Raw genomic sequence first — 18,785 nt, forward strand, 5'->3', positions numbered from 1 at the left:
GAATGAACTCTCAAATCTGGATTTAATATAATCAATCATGCTTTCCTTGGTTCACTACTTTGCAATTTCTACATTATATAAGAAGTCTTGATACCTAGTAGACCAACCACAATCACTGTGGGTTTTTGTTGTTGTTGTTGTTTTGTTTTGTTTTCTTTGAGATGGAGTCTTGTTCTCTCACCCAGGCTGGGGTGCAGCGGCACGATCTCAGCTCCCTGAAACCTCCGCCTCCTGGGTTCAAGCAATTCTCCCACCAAGGAGCTGGGATTACAGGTGTGTGCCATCACGCCCAGCTCGTTTTTGTATTTTTAGTAGAGACAGGGTTTTGCCATGTTGGCCAGGCTGGTCTTGAACTCCTGACCTCAGGTGATCCGCCCATCTCGGCCTCCCAAAGTGCTGGGATTACAGGCATGAGCCACAACCACTGTTTTTTGACATCTACTCTCTCCCCGGCTGCCTGAATGCACTCAGTCTTACTCATTTTCATATTCTTCATAGCAGAGTAAACAGGAGATGCTCAAAATATGATGTTGAATGAATAAGTAAGCAAGAATAGTTACTGACAATGACTAGAATTTGTAGAGTTTCTTTTTGCTCTTCAATGCATGGATATTCCTCTTAATCCCTACACACTTGTGGGATAAAATGCTCTGGCAGAGGAACTAGGTTTGACTGCATATGAAAGAGCATCTACTTGTGGTATAGACAGGGCTGCAGAATTCTCATAAACACTGAAGGTGTGGAAATCAGAAAGAGGAAGAGCCCTTATCTATATGGTCAAATTAATACAGTCTTGAAAAATAACTGCAGAGGTTGCTTTAAGTCCACAAAATTTTAAAAAGGCAAATAACTAGATACAAGATGAACAGAAATATTTAGCATTGTAAGGAAATTCTGATTAAGGATATTTTCTAAAAATATTTTCCTATATTAAGTATATATGTTCATTTAAAAATGTTTTTGATAGTTTAGAAGCATGTATCTCCACCTTTTTAGCCAGCAAACAGTGACCTTTATAAAGTTCCTTCTTGATAAATTGGGGTCACCTCTATAACCTTTTTACCTCTGGGGAATGTTTTTTGAGGAAGGGGAACTGAGCATTGTTGGCCTCTATGGGAAGTCATGCCATGTATTTCACACCAGACATGGAGTGTTTTACAGGACAGTTCAGGGAGATGCGAATGTATCCTTTCACATCTGCATGTTCTCACCCTACAAACATTTCCCCACTCTAAAAACCTTCTCAACTATGTCTACACCTCTGATTATTTGTTAGACTTCCTTTCCAAAAAGCTTTACTCCATAATATTTTGCTCTATTTAGGGCAAAGAAATCAAGTAATTTCACAGAGATATTTAGTTAAGTTATATATGCTGTAGGAAACACATAATAAGACATATGAAAAACTATCAACTTCATTTGTAATCAAATAAATGCAAATTAAAACAGTGAGATACTATTTTTAACCTATCGAATTAACTACTAATAAAAAAAAGATTCGATGCTAGATAGTGTGCAGTGAAACAGGCATGCTTATACAGTGCTGGTGGCAATATACTGGTGTATTATTTCTGGAAAGGAACCTGGCAAAATGTATGAAAGACTTTGTAAAGATTTATAATTTTGGACACATTAATCCCACTTCTGGAAATCCATCCCAAGGAAATAATAAAAGATTCAAAGATTTTCTAAGGATGTCCAACAGTATCATTATTTTTATTTTTATTTATTTTTTTGAGACAGAGTGTCTCTCTGTCTCACCCAGGCTGGAGTGCAGTGGTGCGATCTTGGCTCACCGCAGCCTCTGACTCCCAGGTTTGAGCGATTCTCCTGTCTCAGCCTCCCAAGTAGCTGGGAATACAGGGGCATGCCACCACACCCAGCTAATTTTTTGTATTTTTAGTAGAGACGGGGTTTCACCATGTTGCCCAGGCTGGTCTTGAACTCCTGACCTCAGGTGATTCACCCACCTCAGCCTCCCAAAGTGCTGGGACTATAGGCGTGAGCCACCGCACCTGGCCAACAGTAACATTAATAGTGCAAAATCGGAATTAATCAACATGAGAACAAAGTTAAATAATGGTAAACCTACAGAGATACTGATTCTGTAATGGAAAAATGCTATCAATAGTGTTAAGTCAGGCCCCCAAATCTTGTATATTTAATATAATCAGGTCTACGTAAGGCAAAAAATAATACTCTGTCTTTAGGTAATAGGATCATGATTTTCCCCTCATCCTTCTATTTTTAAATTTTTTTCATATTTTCTACAATGAGCATATATCATTTTTATCCATGTGCTATGTCCTTCAGAAGGAGGCAGAGGTGGCCTTCCAGCCTGCTGGATTTATGGTGGTAATCTATTCCAGATTAAAGGCTGAGGCTGTCAGAAATCTGACAATAAGTAAACGGTGTTTAGTTGTACTACTTGCCACAAAGTGAACTACACAACACAAAGCAATCAAGAAAAAAACTGATCCCATCTAATGAAATCTAATGATGAATTAATTTTCCAAAATGTATGACAAAGAGCAAACCCTGATATGTGCAATCAGAAAGAACAAAAACTAGTATTTACCGACTGTTTCTAGTGTGTCAGCAGTGTGCTACATACTTTTTTTTTGAGACAGGGTCTCACTCTGTCACCCAGGCTGGAGTGCAGTGGCACAATCATGGCTCACTGCAGCCTTGACCTCCTGAGCTCAAGCAAACCTCCTACCTCAGCCTCCAGAGTAGCTAGGACTACAGGCTGTCACCATGCCAGCTAATTTTTTTTTTATTTTATTTTTTGAGATGGAGTCTCGCTCTGTTGCCCAGGCTGGAGTGCAGTGGCACCATCTTGGCTCACTGCAAGCTCTGCCTCCTGGGTTCACACCATTCTCCTGCCTTAGCCTCCCGAGTAGCTGGGACTATAGGTGCCCGCCACCATGCCTGGCTAATTTTTTGTATTTTTAGTAGAGATGGGGTTTCACCGTGTCAACCAGGGTGGTCTCGATCTCCTGACCTCATGATCCGCCCACCTTGGCCTCCCAAAGTGCTGGGATTAGAGGTGTGAGCCACCGCGCCCGGCCACGCCAGCTAATTTTTTTAAAAAAATTGTAGAGTTAGGGTCCCACTGTGTTGCCCAGGCTAATCTCAAACTCTTGGGCTCAAGTGATCTTCCTGCCTCAGCCTCCCAAAGTGTTGGGAATACAGGCGTGAGCCCCTGCACCCGGCCTATATGTCTTATTACATTTTGATCTCATTCATCTTCACAGCATGAGGACATACTTACCACAGCCTCAACTGCAGGCGAATTGTCCCCTACCACCAGTAACGCAAAACACCTAGGTAGGCAAAGTAAGAGGTGTCACTCAGCAAATAGGCACATAAATTCCACTGAACACCAAATTAGTCTATGAAAGGCAAAGATATTTGGCAAGTCAGCTGAGGAAACTGAGGAACTTACCTTAATGTTTCTGATTTGTTATCATTTTGGCCCGGTTTGGGTCTTTTAATCTTCAGGTCTCTGCGTCTAGAAAAACAAAGCAGAAGCAATGCCCTTTTTGGGTAAAGTCATAGCAACTCAGGTTATTTTCTGGTCATAAACACCAAAATTTATCAAGGAAGGTGAAACTATCTTTTCTTCACACCTGAGAAGGGAAGAGGCCTGTGACTTGGTTCTTGAGTCGCCACTTCAGTGGCATCTGGTACGGAGCAGGAAGGAGGCTCCTGGCTTAACCCTGAAGGACTCTTTGGGATGCTACAAGGAGATAGCCCCAACACTCAACAGCAACACCACTGAAACTCTCAAGTCCTAAGTGTTTAATTAATTTATTTTTTTGAGACAGAGTCTCAGTCTGTCACGCAGGCTGGAGTGCAGTGGCGCGATCTCAGCTCACTGCAATCTCCGCCTCCCGGGTTCAAGTGACTCTCCTGCCTCAGCCTCCCAAGTAGGTGAGACTACAGGCGCCCACCACTATGCCTGGCTAATTTTTGTATTTTTGTAGAGATGGGGTTTCACTATGTTGGCCTGGCTGGTCTTGAACTCCTGACCTTGAGATCCACCTGCCTCGGCCTCCCAAAGTGCTGGGATTATAGGCGTGAGCCACCGCGCCCGGCCCTAAGTGTTTAATTTACAGGAATAAATTCCTTAAGAGAATGACTTACACTTTGAGGAGGAGGGAGGGGTGTTTTCCTTGTAACTGGGTTTAGCACAGGGCTTAATCTTTCTGATTTCAACTAAAAATAGGGAGGCTCTGTTATATAGAGGAAAGAGCTAGAGAGACAAGGTTCAAAATCTGGCTTCACTCCTTACTGGCTGTATAACTTTGGTTAAGTTACAGCTGATCCATTTCCTCAATCTTTGTCCATGTTTCTAGAAAGCCAGAAGGGGCTCACATTTTCACCTCAGAGAAGTTCGTCCCAATATTAGATACAGTCCTCTCTCCTTCTCCCGCCCTCCTCTTTTTAGAGCTGTTTACATTTAAGTGAAGAAATGGGAAAAAACTATACCCATTGTAGGAATTCAAGAAGAGCCGCAGGTTGTGTTGGTTGATGTCTTGGGCAATATGCTTTCTGTAGGTTTGGATCAGGTCCCGGTTGGCCCGTAACTCCTCCTAGAACAATTTAAAGAAGACGTGGGCAAGCTTTTGAGCTCCAGAATAAGTCCATCTTGTTTGGTTTGCATTTTCATTACCACGAGTCAAATCGTGCAGCTCATGATGGGAACTGGGGCAGAGCCTGGGGACTACTGATGTGCTCGTAGGCTGAATGGCTGATGATTTGCATCAGACTGGTTCAGTGCCATATTCTGTGTCAGATGAGGGCAGCAAAGGATTCAAGTACTAGTTGTGGAACTTAGGGTCACCTCATCACTCTGAACCCTGATTTCTTTGTGTGTTTTTTTAATGTTCTGCCATTCTTCACAAAAACGGAGATACTATAAAATGAAGACAATAACCAGCTATCTGACAAGGCTGTTTTAAAGATTAAGTAAGAAAAGTTATAGAAACATATAAACCACAAAGTGTAAAACGAATGGAGCATAACATTTCTTTTCTTTTTTTATGAGACAGAGTCTTGCTCAGTTACCCAGGCTGAGCAATGGTGCAGTCTCAGCTCACTGCAACCTTCACTTCCCGGGTTCAAGCAATTCTCCTGCCTCAGCCTCCTGAGTAGCTGGGATGAGGGACATGCACCACCATGCTCAGCTAATTTTTTTGTATTTTTAGTAGAGATAGGGTCTCACCATGTTGGCCACACTGGTCTTGAACTCTTGACCTCAAGTGATCTGCTGCACCTGGCTGCATTTCTTCTAATAACCATAAATCTGTGCAATTAACTTATCTATATATTCAATGATATAATCAGCATATTACCTATCTATATGTACCACCATTTAATATTATACACTGTATAATTATATATTCCATTGCGTTTATGACACTTTATCGATTTAGTAATTCATTATTTATTTTAATCTTTCAAATTTTATTTCAGAGATGGGGACTCACTATGCTGCTCAGGCTGGAGTGCAGTGGAGATTCACAGGCACTATCATAATGTACTGCAGCTTGGAACTCCTGGGCTCAAGCGATCCTCCTGCTTCAGCCTCCTGGGGAGCTGAGACAACAGGCACACTCAACTGTGCCTGGCTCATTTATTTTAATCTTATTACCAATACTTTTGAAGGTATAAAATACGAGAGAAACAAAATGGTCTATATAGTGAAAAGTCTCCCTCTCCACCACCCACTGTTTAATGGTCACTCTGTTGCTGGCCTTCTCAGATGTCATCAGAGCTAGTTGCCAGATTCTTGAGTACATAAGCATACATGTAAATACGTGTGTGCATACACACATACATCATTAAGCAGTTTTAAGCAGAAAGGAAAATTCTTGCATTGGAGGAAAGAAATAATATCAGGGATAATTAAGAAATCTGTTAATCCAGGGCAATGTGTAAAGTTTACTGGTGACCAAGACTTGTTAGAGAAATAGAGATATGGAAAAACTTTCTTCACATTTTCACAACCATGTGGATGAAATGAACCCAGAATACAGTTGGAAACTGACAAGAGTCTACCTGAAACTGAAGGGTACGTGAATCACTACTAGAAAACTTTGTGAGAGCCCCAGTCTCATTCTAAAGATATTATAAGAAAAGTTAATACCAAATGATAGGCCAGGTGTGGTGGCTCATGCCTGTAATCCCAGCACTTTAGGAGGCTGAGGCAGGAGGATCTCTTGAGGCCAGGAGTTTGAGACCAGCGTGGGTTAACATAGCGAGACCCCCATCTCAACAAAAAATTTTAAAACTAGCTTAGTGTGGTGGTACATGCCTGTAATACTAGCTACTCAGGAGGCTGAAGGAGGAGGATGGCTTGAGCCTAGGAGGTCGAGGCTGTAGTAAACTAAGATGGCACCACTGCACTCCAGCCCAAACAACAGAGCAAGACCCTGTCTCAACAAACAAACAAATAAACAGACTCCCATGTTTTTAAAAACACAAATTATAGTCCTCTAGACATTGTTCTACACTTGCTTTTCCTTGTAAAGTATGGTAAAGATCATTCCTTATCCGGATATATAGAGCTATCTCATTTATTTACACTACCTGTCTTCCCACATCCTTGCTAGTACAAACGTATTTTTAATTTATTTCTCTTATTGGTGAATTGAACATTATTCATGTTTAAAAACCATGTTTGTTTCCATTTCAAAGTAATACAAGCATTAACTTGCTTACAGGTTTTAAAATTTATTTTTAATTTTTATTATCTTTTTGACTGGTCAAGAGCAGTAGTGAGAAAGGGGAAAGAGTAGAACAGGGAATTCTATCTGTAACTAACTGTGAACAATCAATTCAGATAATTCCCTACCTTCAGACCAGCCTGGATGCTTAAATGTTAATGAACTCTTCAGTCTTACGAAAATAAGACTTATGAAAATCCACTGTGACCTCATATGTTTTAAATTAAACATATATATATGTTTAATTTATATATATGTTATAAACTAAAAATATATATATTATATATATATATTTCTCTCTCTCTCTCTCTCTCTCTCTCTATATATATATAACTCTCTATATATAGTGAGGAGGTTCTTGCTTTTTGGAAATTATTAAATACTGGCCTTAGCTTTCCCCTCAGAGGCCTATATGAAGTAGTATTTCTTTTTGCTATGTTGCCCAGGCCGGTCTCGAACTCTGGGCTCAAGTGATCCTCCCATCACAGCCTCCCAAGTAGCTGGGACCACAGGCATGTGCTACTAAGCCCGGCTGATTTTTGAAAAAAATTTTTTTTTGAGACAGAGTTTTGCTCTTGTTGCCCATGCTGGAGTGCAATGGCACGATCTTGGCTCAATGCAACCTTCGCCTCCTGGGTTCAAGCAATTCTCCTGCCTCAGCCTCCTGAGTAGCTGGGATTACAGGCATGTACCATCACACTAGGCTAATTTTTTGTTTGTTTGTTTTTCCTGAGATGGAGTCTTGCTCTGTCGCCCAGAGCTGGGGTGTAATGGTGCAATCTCGGCTCACTGCAACCTCTGCCTCCTGGGTTCAAGCAATTCTCCTGCCTCAGCCTTCCGAGTAGCTGGTACTACAGGCGTGTGCCACCACACCTGGCTAATTTTTTTGTATTTTTAGTAGAGGTAGGGTTTCACCATGTTGGCCAGGCTGGTCTTGAACTCCTGACCTTGTGATCCACCTGCCTGGGCCTCCCAAAGTGCTGGGATTACAGGTGTGAGCCACCATGCCCAGCCTAATTTTGTATTTTTAGTAGAGGCAGGGTTTCTCCATGTTGGTCAGGCTGAACTCAAACTCCTGACCTCAGGTGATCCACCTGCCTTGGCCTCCCAAAATGCTGGGATTAGAGGTATGAGCCATGGCACCCAGCCAATTTTTGAATTTTTATAAAGACAGGGTCCCACTATGGGGCACCTGCCTCAGCCTCCCAGGTAGCTGGCACTATAGGCATATGCCACCACGCCCCGCTAATTTTTGTATTTTTAGTAGAGACGGAGTTTCACCATGTTGGCCAGGCTGGTCTCAAACACCTGACCTCAAGTGATCTGCCCACCTCGGCCTCCCAAAGTGCTGGATTACAGATGTGGAGCCACTGCGCCCGACCCCTAATTTGTAGTATATTAATACAATGAACTGCTGCTACACAGTAATAAAAAAGAATGAACTACTGACACATGGAATGACATGGATGAATCTCAAGATAGTATGTTGAGCAAAAGAAGCCAGACTCAGAGAAGTAAACACTCTGTTATTCCATTTATATGAAGTTTAAGAACAGTCAAAATTAATCTATGGAGGTAATAGAATAGTGAAAACCTTGTTTGGGGTGGGGAATTATTGAGTGGGAAAGGATAATGAGTAAACCTTTGTGGGGTGATGAAAATGTTTTATTTGTGTTCTGGGTGGTAGTTACAAGAAACTATACATCAGTAAGTGGTCACTGAGATGCACTTAGGATGTGTGCATTACACTATGTATAAGAATTACCTCAATTAAAGAGAGGGCAAGATGGAGGCAAAACCCAAAGGAGTCAGCTGGAAGAATTAAAGTGGTTGCCACTAAAAAGCAGAATATGGGATAGGTGACAGATTCTTTGTAATAAGCCCTGTAGAACTTCTCTACTCTAAAATATATGTGAATTTGTAACTTTGATAAAAATATGATGAAATAAAAGACTATGGACTTCGGACTTAGCCTGACCTGGATTCAAATGTCAGCTCCACACTTACCATCTAGACAGTGGTGGCAAGTTATGTGGCCTCTCTGGTCTTTGGTTTCCCTATCTTAAAATCAGACTAATAGAACCATGTAAAAAGCAACTTGGTTTGCAAATCTAAAGTACTTATAAATAATCAGTACTCAGAAAGGAAAAAAACTAGCAGTTTTCTTCCCATCTGCCATTTTCCTTCAGATAGTATTTTAAATTAAGCAGATTACAATGGAGCACCCACGCTCGTCTCCTCATTCCAGACACCTCACAGCTCTCTGACCTCACTGCTCATTTACTCCATCACTCCTTTGTCAGTCACCCAACTCACTTTTCCCTTTGAAGGGTCCCCCTCACCTACCAGTTAAGCTCCCTCCCCTACCCAGCAATTATGTACACGATAACTGCCACTTTCTGTGAAGACTTCGTTTTCCTCACCAGTTGAAAAACACGGGGCTTGAACAAGATAATCTCTAAGCTTCTTTCAGCACTATTATTTCACGGTTTCCCCCCCTGAAATGTCTATTTCTGTGAAGCCTTTCCCAGACCTCCTAATGGCTCTAAAGATGTCTGGGGAGGCACATGATGTCAAACATTAACAGATGGCATGCTACTTACAGGAACAGGTAGCAGGAGATGCTGTCTTCTCTCATAGCTCCACATGTCAACAGTCACCTTTGCAGGGCCACATGCTTTTCAGACTACATTGGAACTGTTATTTACTAGGGTCAGGTAAATTCTAAGGTAACCCTTCTTTCCTGAGGTAAAATAAGAATTTGCATGCAAACCAATAAACACAGCTCTTCTGGGTGGAACAGGTACTTACCCGCCCAAAGTGATGAGCCAAAATAATGTCCACAATATTGGTTGTCAGGCCAGAGAGCTGAAAAGATAAAAACTCTGTGTTAAGAATGTAAGCATATGCAAAAATTTATCAAGCTACCCAATTAAAATGAATGCACTTTATTATATATGTTATCTCTTAAAAAACAAATGAAAAACCCTTGGCCGGGCACGGTGGCTCACACCTGTAATCCCAGCACTTTGGGAGGCTAAGATGGGCGGACCATGGTCAGGAGATCGAGACCATCCTGGCTAACATGGTGAAACCCCATCTCTACTAAAAATACAAAAAAGTTAGCTGGGCGTGGTGGCAGGTGCCTGTAGTTCCAGCTACTTTGGAGGCTGAAGCAGGAGAACGGTGTGAACCCGGGAGGCGGAGCTTGCAGTGAGCCGAGATTGTGCCACTGCACTCCAGCCTGGGCAACACAGTGAGACTCCGTCTCAAAAAAAAAGAGAAAAACCCCACAATTCGTTGTTATACATTTTCATGGTTTCAAAGAAACACAGAGATGAGAAACAAATCAGAAAATGCTGTCTCCTTTCCAGGGTTATAATAAAGCCTGCTGTGAAACAGGGGACTGGAAGAGACACTGAACATTCCTTCTTTGAAAGCCTGAGACCTAGACCTCATGGCTGTTTGATATTTTATTCCTGTCTGTATTTCCGTATTTACACTGGTTGATAAGGACTAACAATCACTCCCATGACTTCCAAGAGACAAAAACAATTTTTTTCTCTTTCTTCTCATTTTTGCTATCTTCATTTCAGGAAGTAGGAGGAAATGAGTTGTTTACAGAATGTTCTTGAGTTTTAAACATTTTTCTCCTAATTTTTCCCATTTCAAAATGATGCATCTCATCGTCTAATAAATGCAGCAATCTGTGTAAATCCACATACTGTAGTCTATTTTCAGAAAAATTTCCAACTCAAATTATGTTGCTGATTCCTGTTAAGCCTTCTTCCTTGGTTTTATGCTGAACTCGTACTGCTGATCAGGGGTGAAGTACTGAATTAGGGGTAGGCATGGAGAAGAGGCACTGAGGGAGACAGACATGGCTATGCCTGGAGTAGGATCATATAGTCCCAGAAAGAAGTCCCAAAATCTTTGTATAGGTTATCAGTGATGCACAGGTTATGAACTAGAAAATCAGGCCGGGCGTGGTGGCTCACACCTGTAATCCCAGCACTTTGGGAGGCCAAGGCCAGCAGATCACCTGAGGTTAGGAGTTTGAGACCAGGCTGACCAACATGGTGAAAGCCCGTCTCTACTAAAAATATACAAATTAGTCAGGCATGGTGGCACACGCCTGTAGTCCCAGCTACTCGGAAGGCTAAGGCAGGAGAATCACTTGAACCCAGGAGGTGGAGGTTGCAGCAAGCTGAGATTGTGCCACTGCACTCCAGCCTGAGCAACAGAGCAAGACTCCGTCTCAAAAAAAAAAAAAAAAAAGAATTGTACCCACATAGTAAGAATTAGGACACGTTTGGTTGATTGACTGACAGGGTCTTGCTCTGTCACCCAGGCTGGAGTGCAGTGGCGCCATCATAGCTCACTGCAGCCTTGACCTCCCAGGCTCAAGTGTCTTCTGGCCTCAGCCACCAAGTAGCTGGGACTACAGGTGTGCACCACCACACCAGGCTAATTTTTAAATTTTTTATAGAGACAAGGTCTCACTATGTTGCCCAGGGTAGTCTTGAACTCCTGAGCTCAAGCAATCCTCCTGCCTCACACTCCCAAAGTGCTAGGATTAGCAGTGTGAAACACTGCACCCAGCCAGGACAAATTTTAAATAAGCCAGGCTGTGAGAAGGAATTTCCACAGCATCTGACAATAGCACTGTTAATGTGTTTCAGCTAAGAAATACCTCATTTCTCAAAAATGTAAACATAGGAAGAAATGGATATTTAGATTGCAGTTTGCTGGTGACTAGAATATTTTAACAGTTTCAATAAAAGTATGCTTATCACAGAAAATTACGAAAAAACAATACAAAAGACATCATTTGTTTGTTTTCTTTTCTTTTCTTTTTTTCTTTTTTTTGAGACCGGGTCTTGTTCTCTTGTTCTGTCACCCAGGCTGGAGTGAAGTGGCGCAATCCAGGCTCACTGCAACCTTCACCTCCCAGGTTCAAGTGGTTCTCCAACCTCAGCTCCCGAGTAGCTGGGACCACAGGTGTGCGCCACCACACCTGGCTACGTTTCTGTATTTTTAGTAGAGATGGGCTTCACCATGTTGGCCAGGTGGCCAGGCTGGTCTTGAACTCCTGACCTCAAGTGATCCGCCCACTTTAATGAATGCTTTAAAGCATTAAAACAATGCTTTAATGAATATTCTGGGTCTGCAACCCCCTTACTAGCAATGTAATTTTAAGTAAATAATTTCTCTGTAGGATAGTAATAGTACCAATGGATTGTTCTGAGGATGAAAAGGTTAAGTATATCTAAAACATTTGGCTGGGCGCGGGGGCTCACGCCTGTAATCCCAGCACTTTGGGAGGCTAAGATGGGCAGATCATGAAGTCAGGAGTTAGAGACCAGCCTGACTAACGTGGTGAAACCCCGTCTCTACTAAAAATACAAAAACTAGCTGGGCATGGTGGCATGCATCTGTAATCCTGGCTACGCAGGAGGCTGAGGCAGGAGAACCACTTGAATGCGGGAGACGGAGGGTACAGTGAGCTGAGATCATGCCATTGCACACTCCAGCCTGGGCAACAAGAGCGAAACTCTGTCTCAAAAAACAAAAAACAAGAAACAAAAAAGACATTTAAGAACAGTACCTGGTACATAGTAAGAACAATATAGGTGTTACATTAAAAAAAAAAAAATTATTATCCATCTCTTTAAATCCTTTTTTTGTTTGTTTGTTTTTTTTTTGAGATGGAGTCTCATTGTGTCACCCAGGTTGGATGGAGTGCAGTGGTACAATCTCGGCTCACTGCAACCTTTGCCTCCTGGGTTCAAGTGATTCTCCTGCCTCAGCCTCCCCAGTAGCTGGGAATACAGGTGTGTGCCACCACGTCCGGCTCATTTTTGTATTTTTAGTAGAGACAGGGTTTCACCATGTTTGTCAGGCTGGTCTCGAACTCCTGACCTCAGGTGATCTGCCCACCTCCACCTCCCAAAGTGCTGGGATTATAGACGTGAGCCACCATACTTTGCCCTCTTTAAATCTTTTTAAAGATCACTAAATACCTTTCAAATAAGTTCCTAGATATCGACTTATTGAATCTCATGGTTTGAGTATCAATAAAGCTTTTTTTTTTTTTTTTAGATAAGGTCTCTCTCTGTCGCCCAGGTAGGACTGCAGTAGCATGATCATGGCTCACTGCAGCCTTGAACACCTGGGTACAAGAAATCCTTTCCCTTCAGCCTACCCAGTAGCTGGGACTACAAGCACGTACCACCTTTTACATTTTTGTAGAGACAAAGTCTTGTTCTGTTGACGAGGCTGGTCTTAAACTCCTGGACTCAAGCGATCCTCCTGCCTTGGCCTCCCAAAGTACTATGACTACAGGCATGAGCCACCATGCCCAGCCAGATTCTTTTTTTTTTTCGAGACAGGGTCTGCCTCTGTCACCCAGGCTGGAGTCCAATGGCATGATCATGGCTCACTACAGCCTCGACCTGCTGGGTTCAAGCATTCTTCCCACCTCAGCTTACCGAGTAGCTGGAACCACAGACGTGTTCCACCACAACTGGCTTTTTTTTTTTGAGACAGTCTTGTCTGCTGCCCAGGCTTGGAGTACAGTGGCACGATCTTGACTCACTGCAACCTCCGCCTCGTAGGTTCAAGTGATTCTCCTGCCTCAGCCTCCCGAGTAGCTGGGATTACAGGCACCCGTCACCACGCCTGGCTCATTTTTGTATTTTTAGTAGAGATGGGGTTTCTCCATGTTGGTCAGGCTGGTCTCGAACTCCCGACCTCAAGTGATCCGCCCACCTCAGCCTCCCAAAGTGCTGGGATTACAGGCATGAGCCACTGCGCCTGGCCCAAATTGTAATTTAGAACTACTGCTACACACAACTTGGATGAGTTTCACAAACACCGTGATGAACGAAAGAAACCAGACAGAGAATACATTTTTGGCCGGGCACAGTGACTCACGCCTGTAATCCCAGCACTTTGGGAGGCCAACGTGGGCGAATCACGAGGTCAGGAGTTTGAGACCAGCCTGGCCAAAATGGTGAAACCCCATCTCTACTAAAAATACAAAAATTAGCTGGGCGTGGTGGCACACACCTGTAGTCCCAGCTACTCGGGAGGATGAGGCAGAGAAATCGCTTGAACCAAGAGGCGGAGGTTGCAGTGAGCTGAGATCGCACCACTGCACTCCAGCCTAGGCGACAGAGTGAGACTCCGTCTCAAAAAAAAAAAAAAAAAAAAAAAAAAAGCTACGATTCCAATTTAACAGATGAAACTGCTTAAAAACAGATAAAACTTATCTCTGGTGGCAACAGTTAGAACAGGTAATTTCTGGGAAGGAGAAGAAGTATCAATTAGGAAAAGATACAAAGGAATCCCCTAGTGAGCTGGGAACATTCTGAAGTATCTTGATTGGATGGTGATTTTATATGTAAACAGTCTTCAAGCTGTATACTTAACATTTTTACCCTTAACTGTATATATACCTCAATGAAAAAGTGGTAAGCTGTTTTGATATGGGCGAAGATGAGCCGATGGACACCTTCATGTGGTACTTACTTTGGAAGCTGCCCAGTCAATCAAGCCTTTTGCGCAAGGGTCAACATTAATGAGCACAAGGCCTTCCACAAGCTCTGGATGGTTGAGCTGAAAGATGAGGCAAAGACGACAGAATGAAAGCTACACTTCCACAGTTCTTCTAAATAGTTGGAACATGATTGATCAATTCTTTCTTACATGCCTTAATGCCTCACATTTGAAAGTAAAACTACAAAGAAGGAGAACATGTGGAAAAATAGCTCTTGAAATCTGACTTAGCATCTGGAAACCAGTTTCTGGTTTTACTATCAAATTACTTATTTTACTATCAAATTATCTTGCCTTGCAAAGATCTATATGCAGTTGTTCAACTCATGGTGGATCTGTCTCATTGGGAAAGTGTCGTTGGCACAAGCAGCTGCTCCACACTCATATATCTTTGTTCTCAACAGGGGCTTCCAAAGTTGTTTTTTTTTTTTTCCCCCAAAACCACGTGAACAGTTTATATCATCCTCAGAAGACTCTCCTATCACTGAGGAGGTATTGAAAAAAATAATGATAATAATTTCTGGCCGGGCACAGTGGCTTGCGCCTGTAATCTCAGTACTTTGGGAGGGTGAGAGGGGAGGATCATGATGTCAGGAGTTAGGGACCAGCCTGACCAACATGGTGAAACCCCATCTCTACTAAAAATACAAAAATTAGCCAGGAGCATTGGCGGGCGCCAGTAATCCCAGCTACTCAGGAGGCTGAGGCAGGAGAATCACTTAAATTCGGGAGGCAGAGGTTGCAGAGAGCCAAGATTGTGCCATTGCACTCCAGACTGGGTGACAGAGCAAGACTCTGTCTCAAAAAAAAAAAATTTCTTTAAAACGAGTTCTAGCTCTCTAGCTTATTTAATTAATTAATTTATTTATTTTGAGACAAAGTTTCACTCTTGCTGCCCAGGCTGGTGCAGTGATGCAATCTCAGCTCACTACAACCTTGGCTTCCAGGATTCATGCAATTCTCCTGCCTCAGCCTCCCAAGTAGCTAGAATTACAGGCACCCGTCACCACGCCTGGCTCATTTTTGTATTTTTAGTGGAGATGGGGTTTCACTATGTTGGCCAGGCTGGTCCGAACTCCCAACCTCAGGTGATCTGCCCACGTCAAACTCCCAAAGTGCCAGAATTACAAGCGTGGGCCACTGCGCCCAGCCCCTACCCTACTTTTTTTCTCTTACTACAGTGATTACATTCACTGTAGAAAATTTGATAAGCAGAGAAATTATAAAAAGCAGAAAATAAAATTTCGCATTATCTTACCACACATCAATCCATTACTATTTTTTGGTACATTTTCTTCCAGTCCTTTCCTACAGTTATGACAAACTTTACGTTTTGTCATATTCTATTCTATTCTAACATTTTGTCAACATTATAATGTATGCAAACCATATATCATTATAAAGCTTTTTGTAAACTTAATTTTAATGGCTGTACAAAATTCCATTATAAGCAGCATCTAGGAATGGCTTTTTATTGATGACGTACTGTCTCCATTTGTGATTTTTCAAGTATTATAAGTACAAAGCAAGGCTTTATACAACCTGCATCTAAAGCTGACAGAAGTTACAGAAAAATTGACATAAGTCCCAGAATACTGCCTGGTCATTTAACACAGCATAATAGCTGTGACCCAGGCAGTGCCTCCAGCATGTTGAGGCTAATCCTCTATATACTTACTGCAAATCTGCTGAGGATGTAAGCTCCAGCTCCAACTCCAATTCCAACGATGCTTTTCAGGCTGTGAATAGGACATAATGACAAATGACAGAGTCAATTTCACTTGGAGGCAGCACTGCATAATTGAAAGCATACAACCTGGGTTGAAATCCTGGCTCTGATATTTACTAGACGTGAGAATTTGGGCAAGTGCTTTTTTCTTTTTCCCTAACTTTCTGAGCCTCGGTTCCTTTCCTATCTATAAAACAAGGATCCCGGCCGGGCGCGGTGGCTCAAGCCTGTAATCCCAGCACTTTGGGAGGCCGAGACGGGCGGATCACGAGGTCAGGAGATCAAGACCATCCTGGCTAACATGGTGAAACCCCGTCTCTACTACAAAATACAAAAAAAACTAGCTGGACGAGGTGGCGGGCGCCTGTAGTCCCAGTTACTCGGGAGGCTGAGGCAGGAGAATGGCATAAACCTGGGAGGCAGAGCTTGCAGTGAGCTGAGATCCGGCCACTGCACTCCAGCCTGGGCGACAGAGCGAGACTCCGTCTCCAAAAAAAAAAAAAAAAAAACAAGGATCCCATCTAGGTGCAGTGGTTCATGCCTGTAATCCTCCTGCCTGTAATCCTAGCACTTTGGGAGGCTGAGGCAGGTGGATCACGAGGTCGGGAGATCAAGACTATCCTGGCCAACATGGTGAAACCCCGTCTCTACTAAAATACAAAAAATTAGCCAGGCATGGTGGTGTGCGCCTGTAGTCCCAGCTAAACAGGAGGCTGAGGCAGGAGATTCGTTTGAACCCGGGAGGCAGAGGCTGCAGTGAGCCAAGAGCACGCCACTGCACTCCAACCTGGTGACAGAGTGAGACTCCGTCTCAAAAACAACAACAACAACGATCCCACAACCTACTTTCAAGTTGGTTTTAATGGTTAAATAAAATATAACTAAGGCTGGGGGCGGTGGTTCACGCCTATAATCCCAGGACTGAGAGGCCAAGGCGGGTGGATCACTGAAGGTCAGGAGTTCAAGACCAGCCTGGCCAACATGATGAAACCCTGTCTCTACTAAAAGTACAAAAAAAATTAGCCAGGTATGGTGGCCTGCGCCTATAATCCCAGCTAAATGGGAGGCTGAGGCAGGAAAATCGTTTGAACCTGGGAGGCAGAGGTTGCAGTGAGCCAACATCACACCACTACACTCCAGCCTGGGCAACAGAATCAGACTCCATCTCAAAAAAAAAAAAAGTAGTGTGTGTGTATATATATATTTATACACACACACACACACATACATATATATAAAACTGAAACCTGGGAGTTATCCTTGGTAGCTTACTGTCAGTATCCAACCCATCAGCAAGTCAGTGGAGTCCACCTCCAGAATATATCCATCTATCTACTACTATCTACTTCAATCATCCCCAACAGCAGCATCCAATACTATGCTTTCATTATCTCTTGCCTGGACTATTGTTAAGTTTAACTGTTCTCCCTGCTTTCTCTCTCTGATTCCTCTCCAAAGCATTCTCTTCATAGTGAGATGAACCCTTTAGAAAAAATTTAAACAGCTTTATTTTTATTTTTTAGATACAGGGTGTCACTGTTACTCAGGCTGGAGTGCAGGGGTGGGATCACAACTCACTGTAGCCTCAAACTCCTGTCGTTAAGTGATCTTCCCACCACTGGGCCCAGCTCAAGGTAGATTTCTAAATCTTCTAGGTCTCAGCGTATGTGCCACCTTCCTAGAGAGGAATTCCCTCACTAGCCTTACTAATGTAGATCCTGCCCTTATTCTCTATCACAACACCCCCACTGACTTATTTTATAAAACTTTATTATTTGTTTGCTTACTTGTTACCCCACTAAGCTCTAGAAGGACAGTGACTATTGTTTTCCTAACCATCGTATCCTCTGAAACAGACACTAAAGAATTCACCATAGAAAGTCAATAAAAACTGCACGAAAGACTACAGAATGAACCTACCTTAGGTGGGTAAGAACAGGAGGCAGCATTTCGGCCAGCTCATCCATTGTGGGGTACTGATACCTGAAATCCAGAAGGATATCTCCTGAATTAGAAAGTACTCACAATTCCCAGTTACTAGAACAGCTGGAAAGGTACAGAAGTCTTAGATAAAAGGCTGGGCACAATGGCTCATGCCTATAATCCCAGCACTTTGGGATACCGAGGTGGGCAGATCACCTGAGTTAGGAGTTCGAGACCAGCCTGACCAACATGGAGAAACCCCATCTCTACTAAAAATACAAAATTAGCCAGGCATGGTGGTGCGTGCCTGTGATCCCAGCTACTCGGGAGGCTGAGGCAGAAGAGTCGCTTGAGCCTGGGAGGTGGAGGTTGCATTGAGCAGAAATCACGCTAATGCACTCCAGCCTGGGCAACAAGAGCGAAATTTTGCCCCCCTCCAAAAAAAAAAAAAATAAAAGCATTTCCTTTTACCAAAGGCTCAAAGGAGGTGATGTGGTACCTGAAAATGATTGTGGCATATTGTGTAAATCTCTACAACTGCCATGCTAAGGAGAAAGTAAAAGAATCCACTGTTTCTATATCCTAACGAGCAGCCCTTGGGACCAGAGGGTGCCACATGAAAAGAATAAGTAACACGGTTCTCTCTTAGGGTATTTCCAAACCTCTAACAATCACTTCAGTTGGAGTCCAGGCTCAGTAAACCTCTGGCAGTAAGAGTCAACTCAGTAAGTGGGTCTTGGTCTACTGCTATATTTAGACAACTAAATGCAAAAATAAACAAAGGTTTTCTAGTTATGGGCACACAGTTACAAACCCTAGCATGAATGCCTATTTGTTTC

At 42.9% G+C, this 18,785-nt stretch overlaps 1 protein-coding gene across 2 annotated transcripts in view; it reads right to left on the reverse strand.

Annotated features, from left to right (window-relative positions):
• The window catches only part of LOC119621460 (protein NDRG3-like), a 118,135-nt gene that overhangs the window by 11,082 nt on the left and 88,268 nt on the right, over positions 1 to 18,785 (reverse strand). For both annotated transcript variants that reach the window (XM_073008482.1, XM_073008475.1), the window contains exons 9-15: positions 17,944 to 18,006; positions 15,973 to 16,033; positions 14,268 to 14,354; positions 9,546 to 9,602; positions 4,495 to 4,598; positions 3,449 to 3,514; positions 3,275 to 3,326 (exon numbers count right to left, since the gene is read on the reverse strand). In XM_073008482.1, the coding sequence (XP_072864583.1) occupies positions 3,275 to 3,326; positions 3,449 to 3,514; positions 4,495 to 4,598; positions 9,546 to 9,602; positions 14,268 to 14,354; positions 15,973 to 16,033; positions 17,944 to 18,006 (490 nt within the window). The remainder of the gene's footprint in view (positions 1 to 3,274; positions 3,327 to 3,448; positions 3,515 to 4,494; positions 4,599 to 9,545; positions 9,603 to 14,267; positions 14,355 to 15,972; positions 16,034 to 17,943; positions 18,007 to 18,785) is intronic.

Source organism: Chlorocebus sabaeus, chromosome 2 (genome assembly GCF_047675955.1).
Source record: "Chlorocebus sabaeus isolate Y175 chromosome 2, mChlSab1.0.hap1, whole genome shotgun sequence".
NCBI lineage: Eukaryota > Metazoa > Chordata > Mammalia > Primates > Cercopithecidae > Chlorocebus > Chlorocebus sabaeus.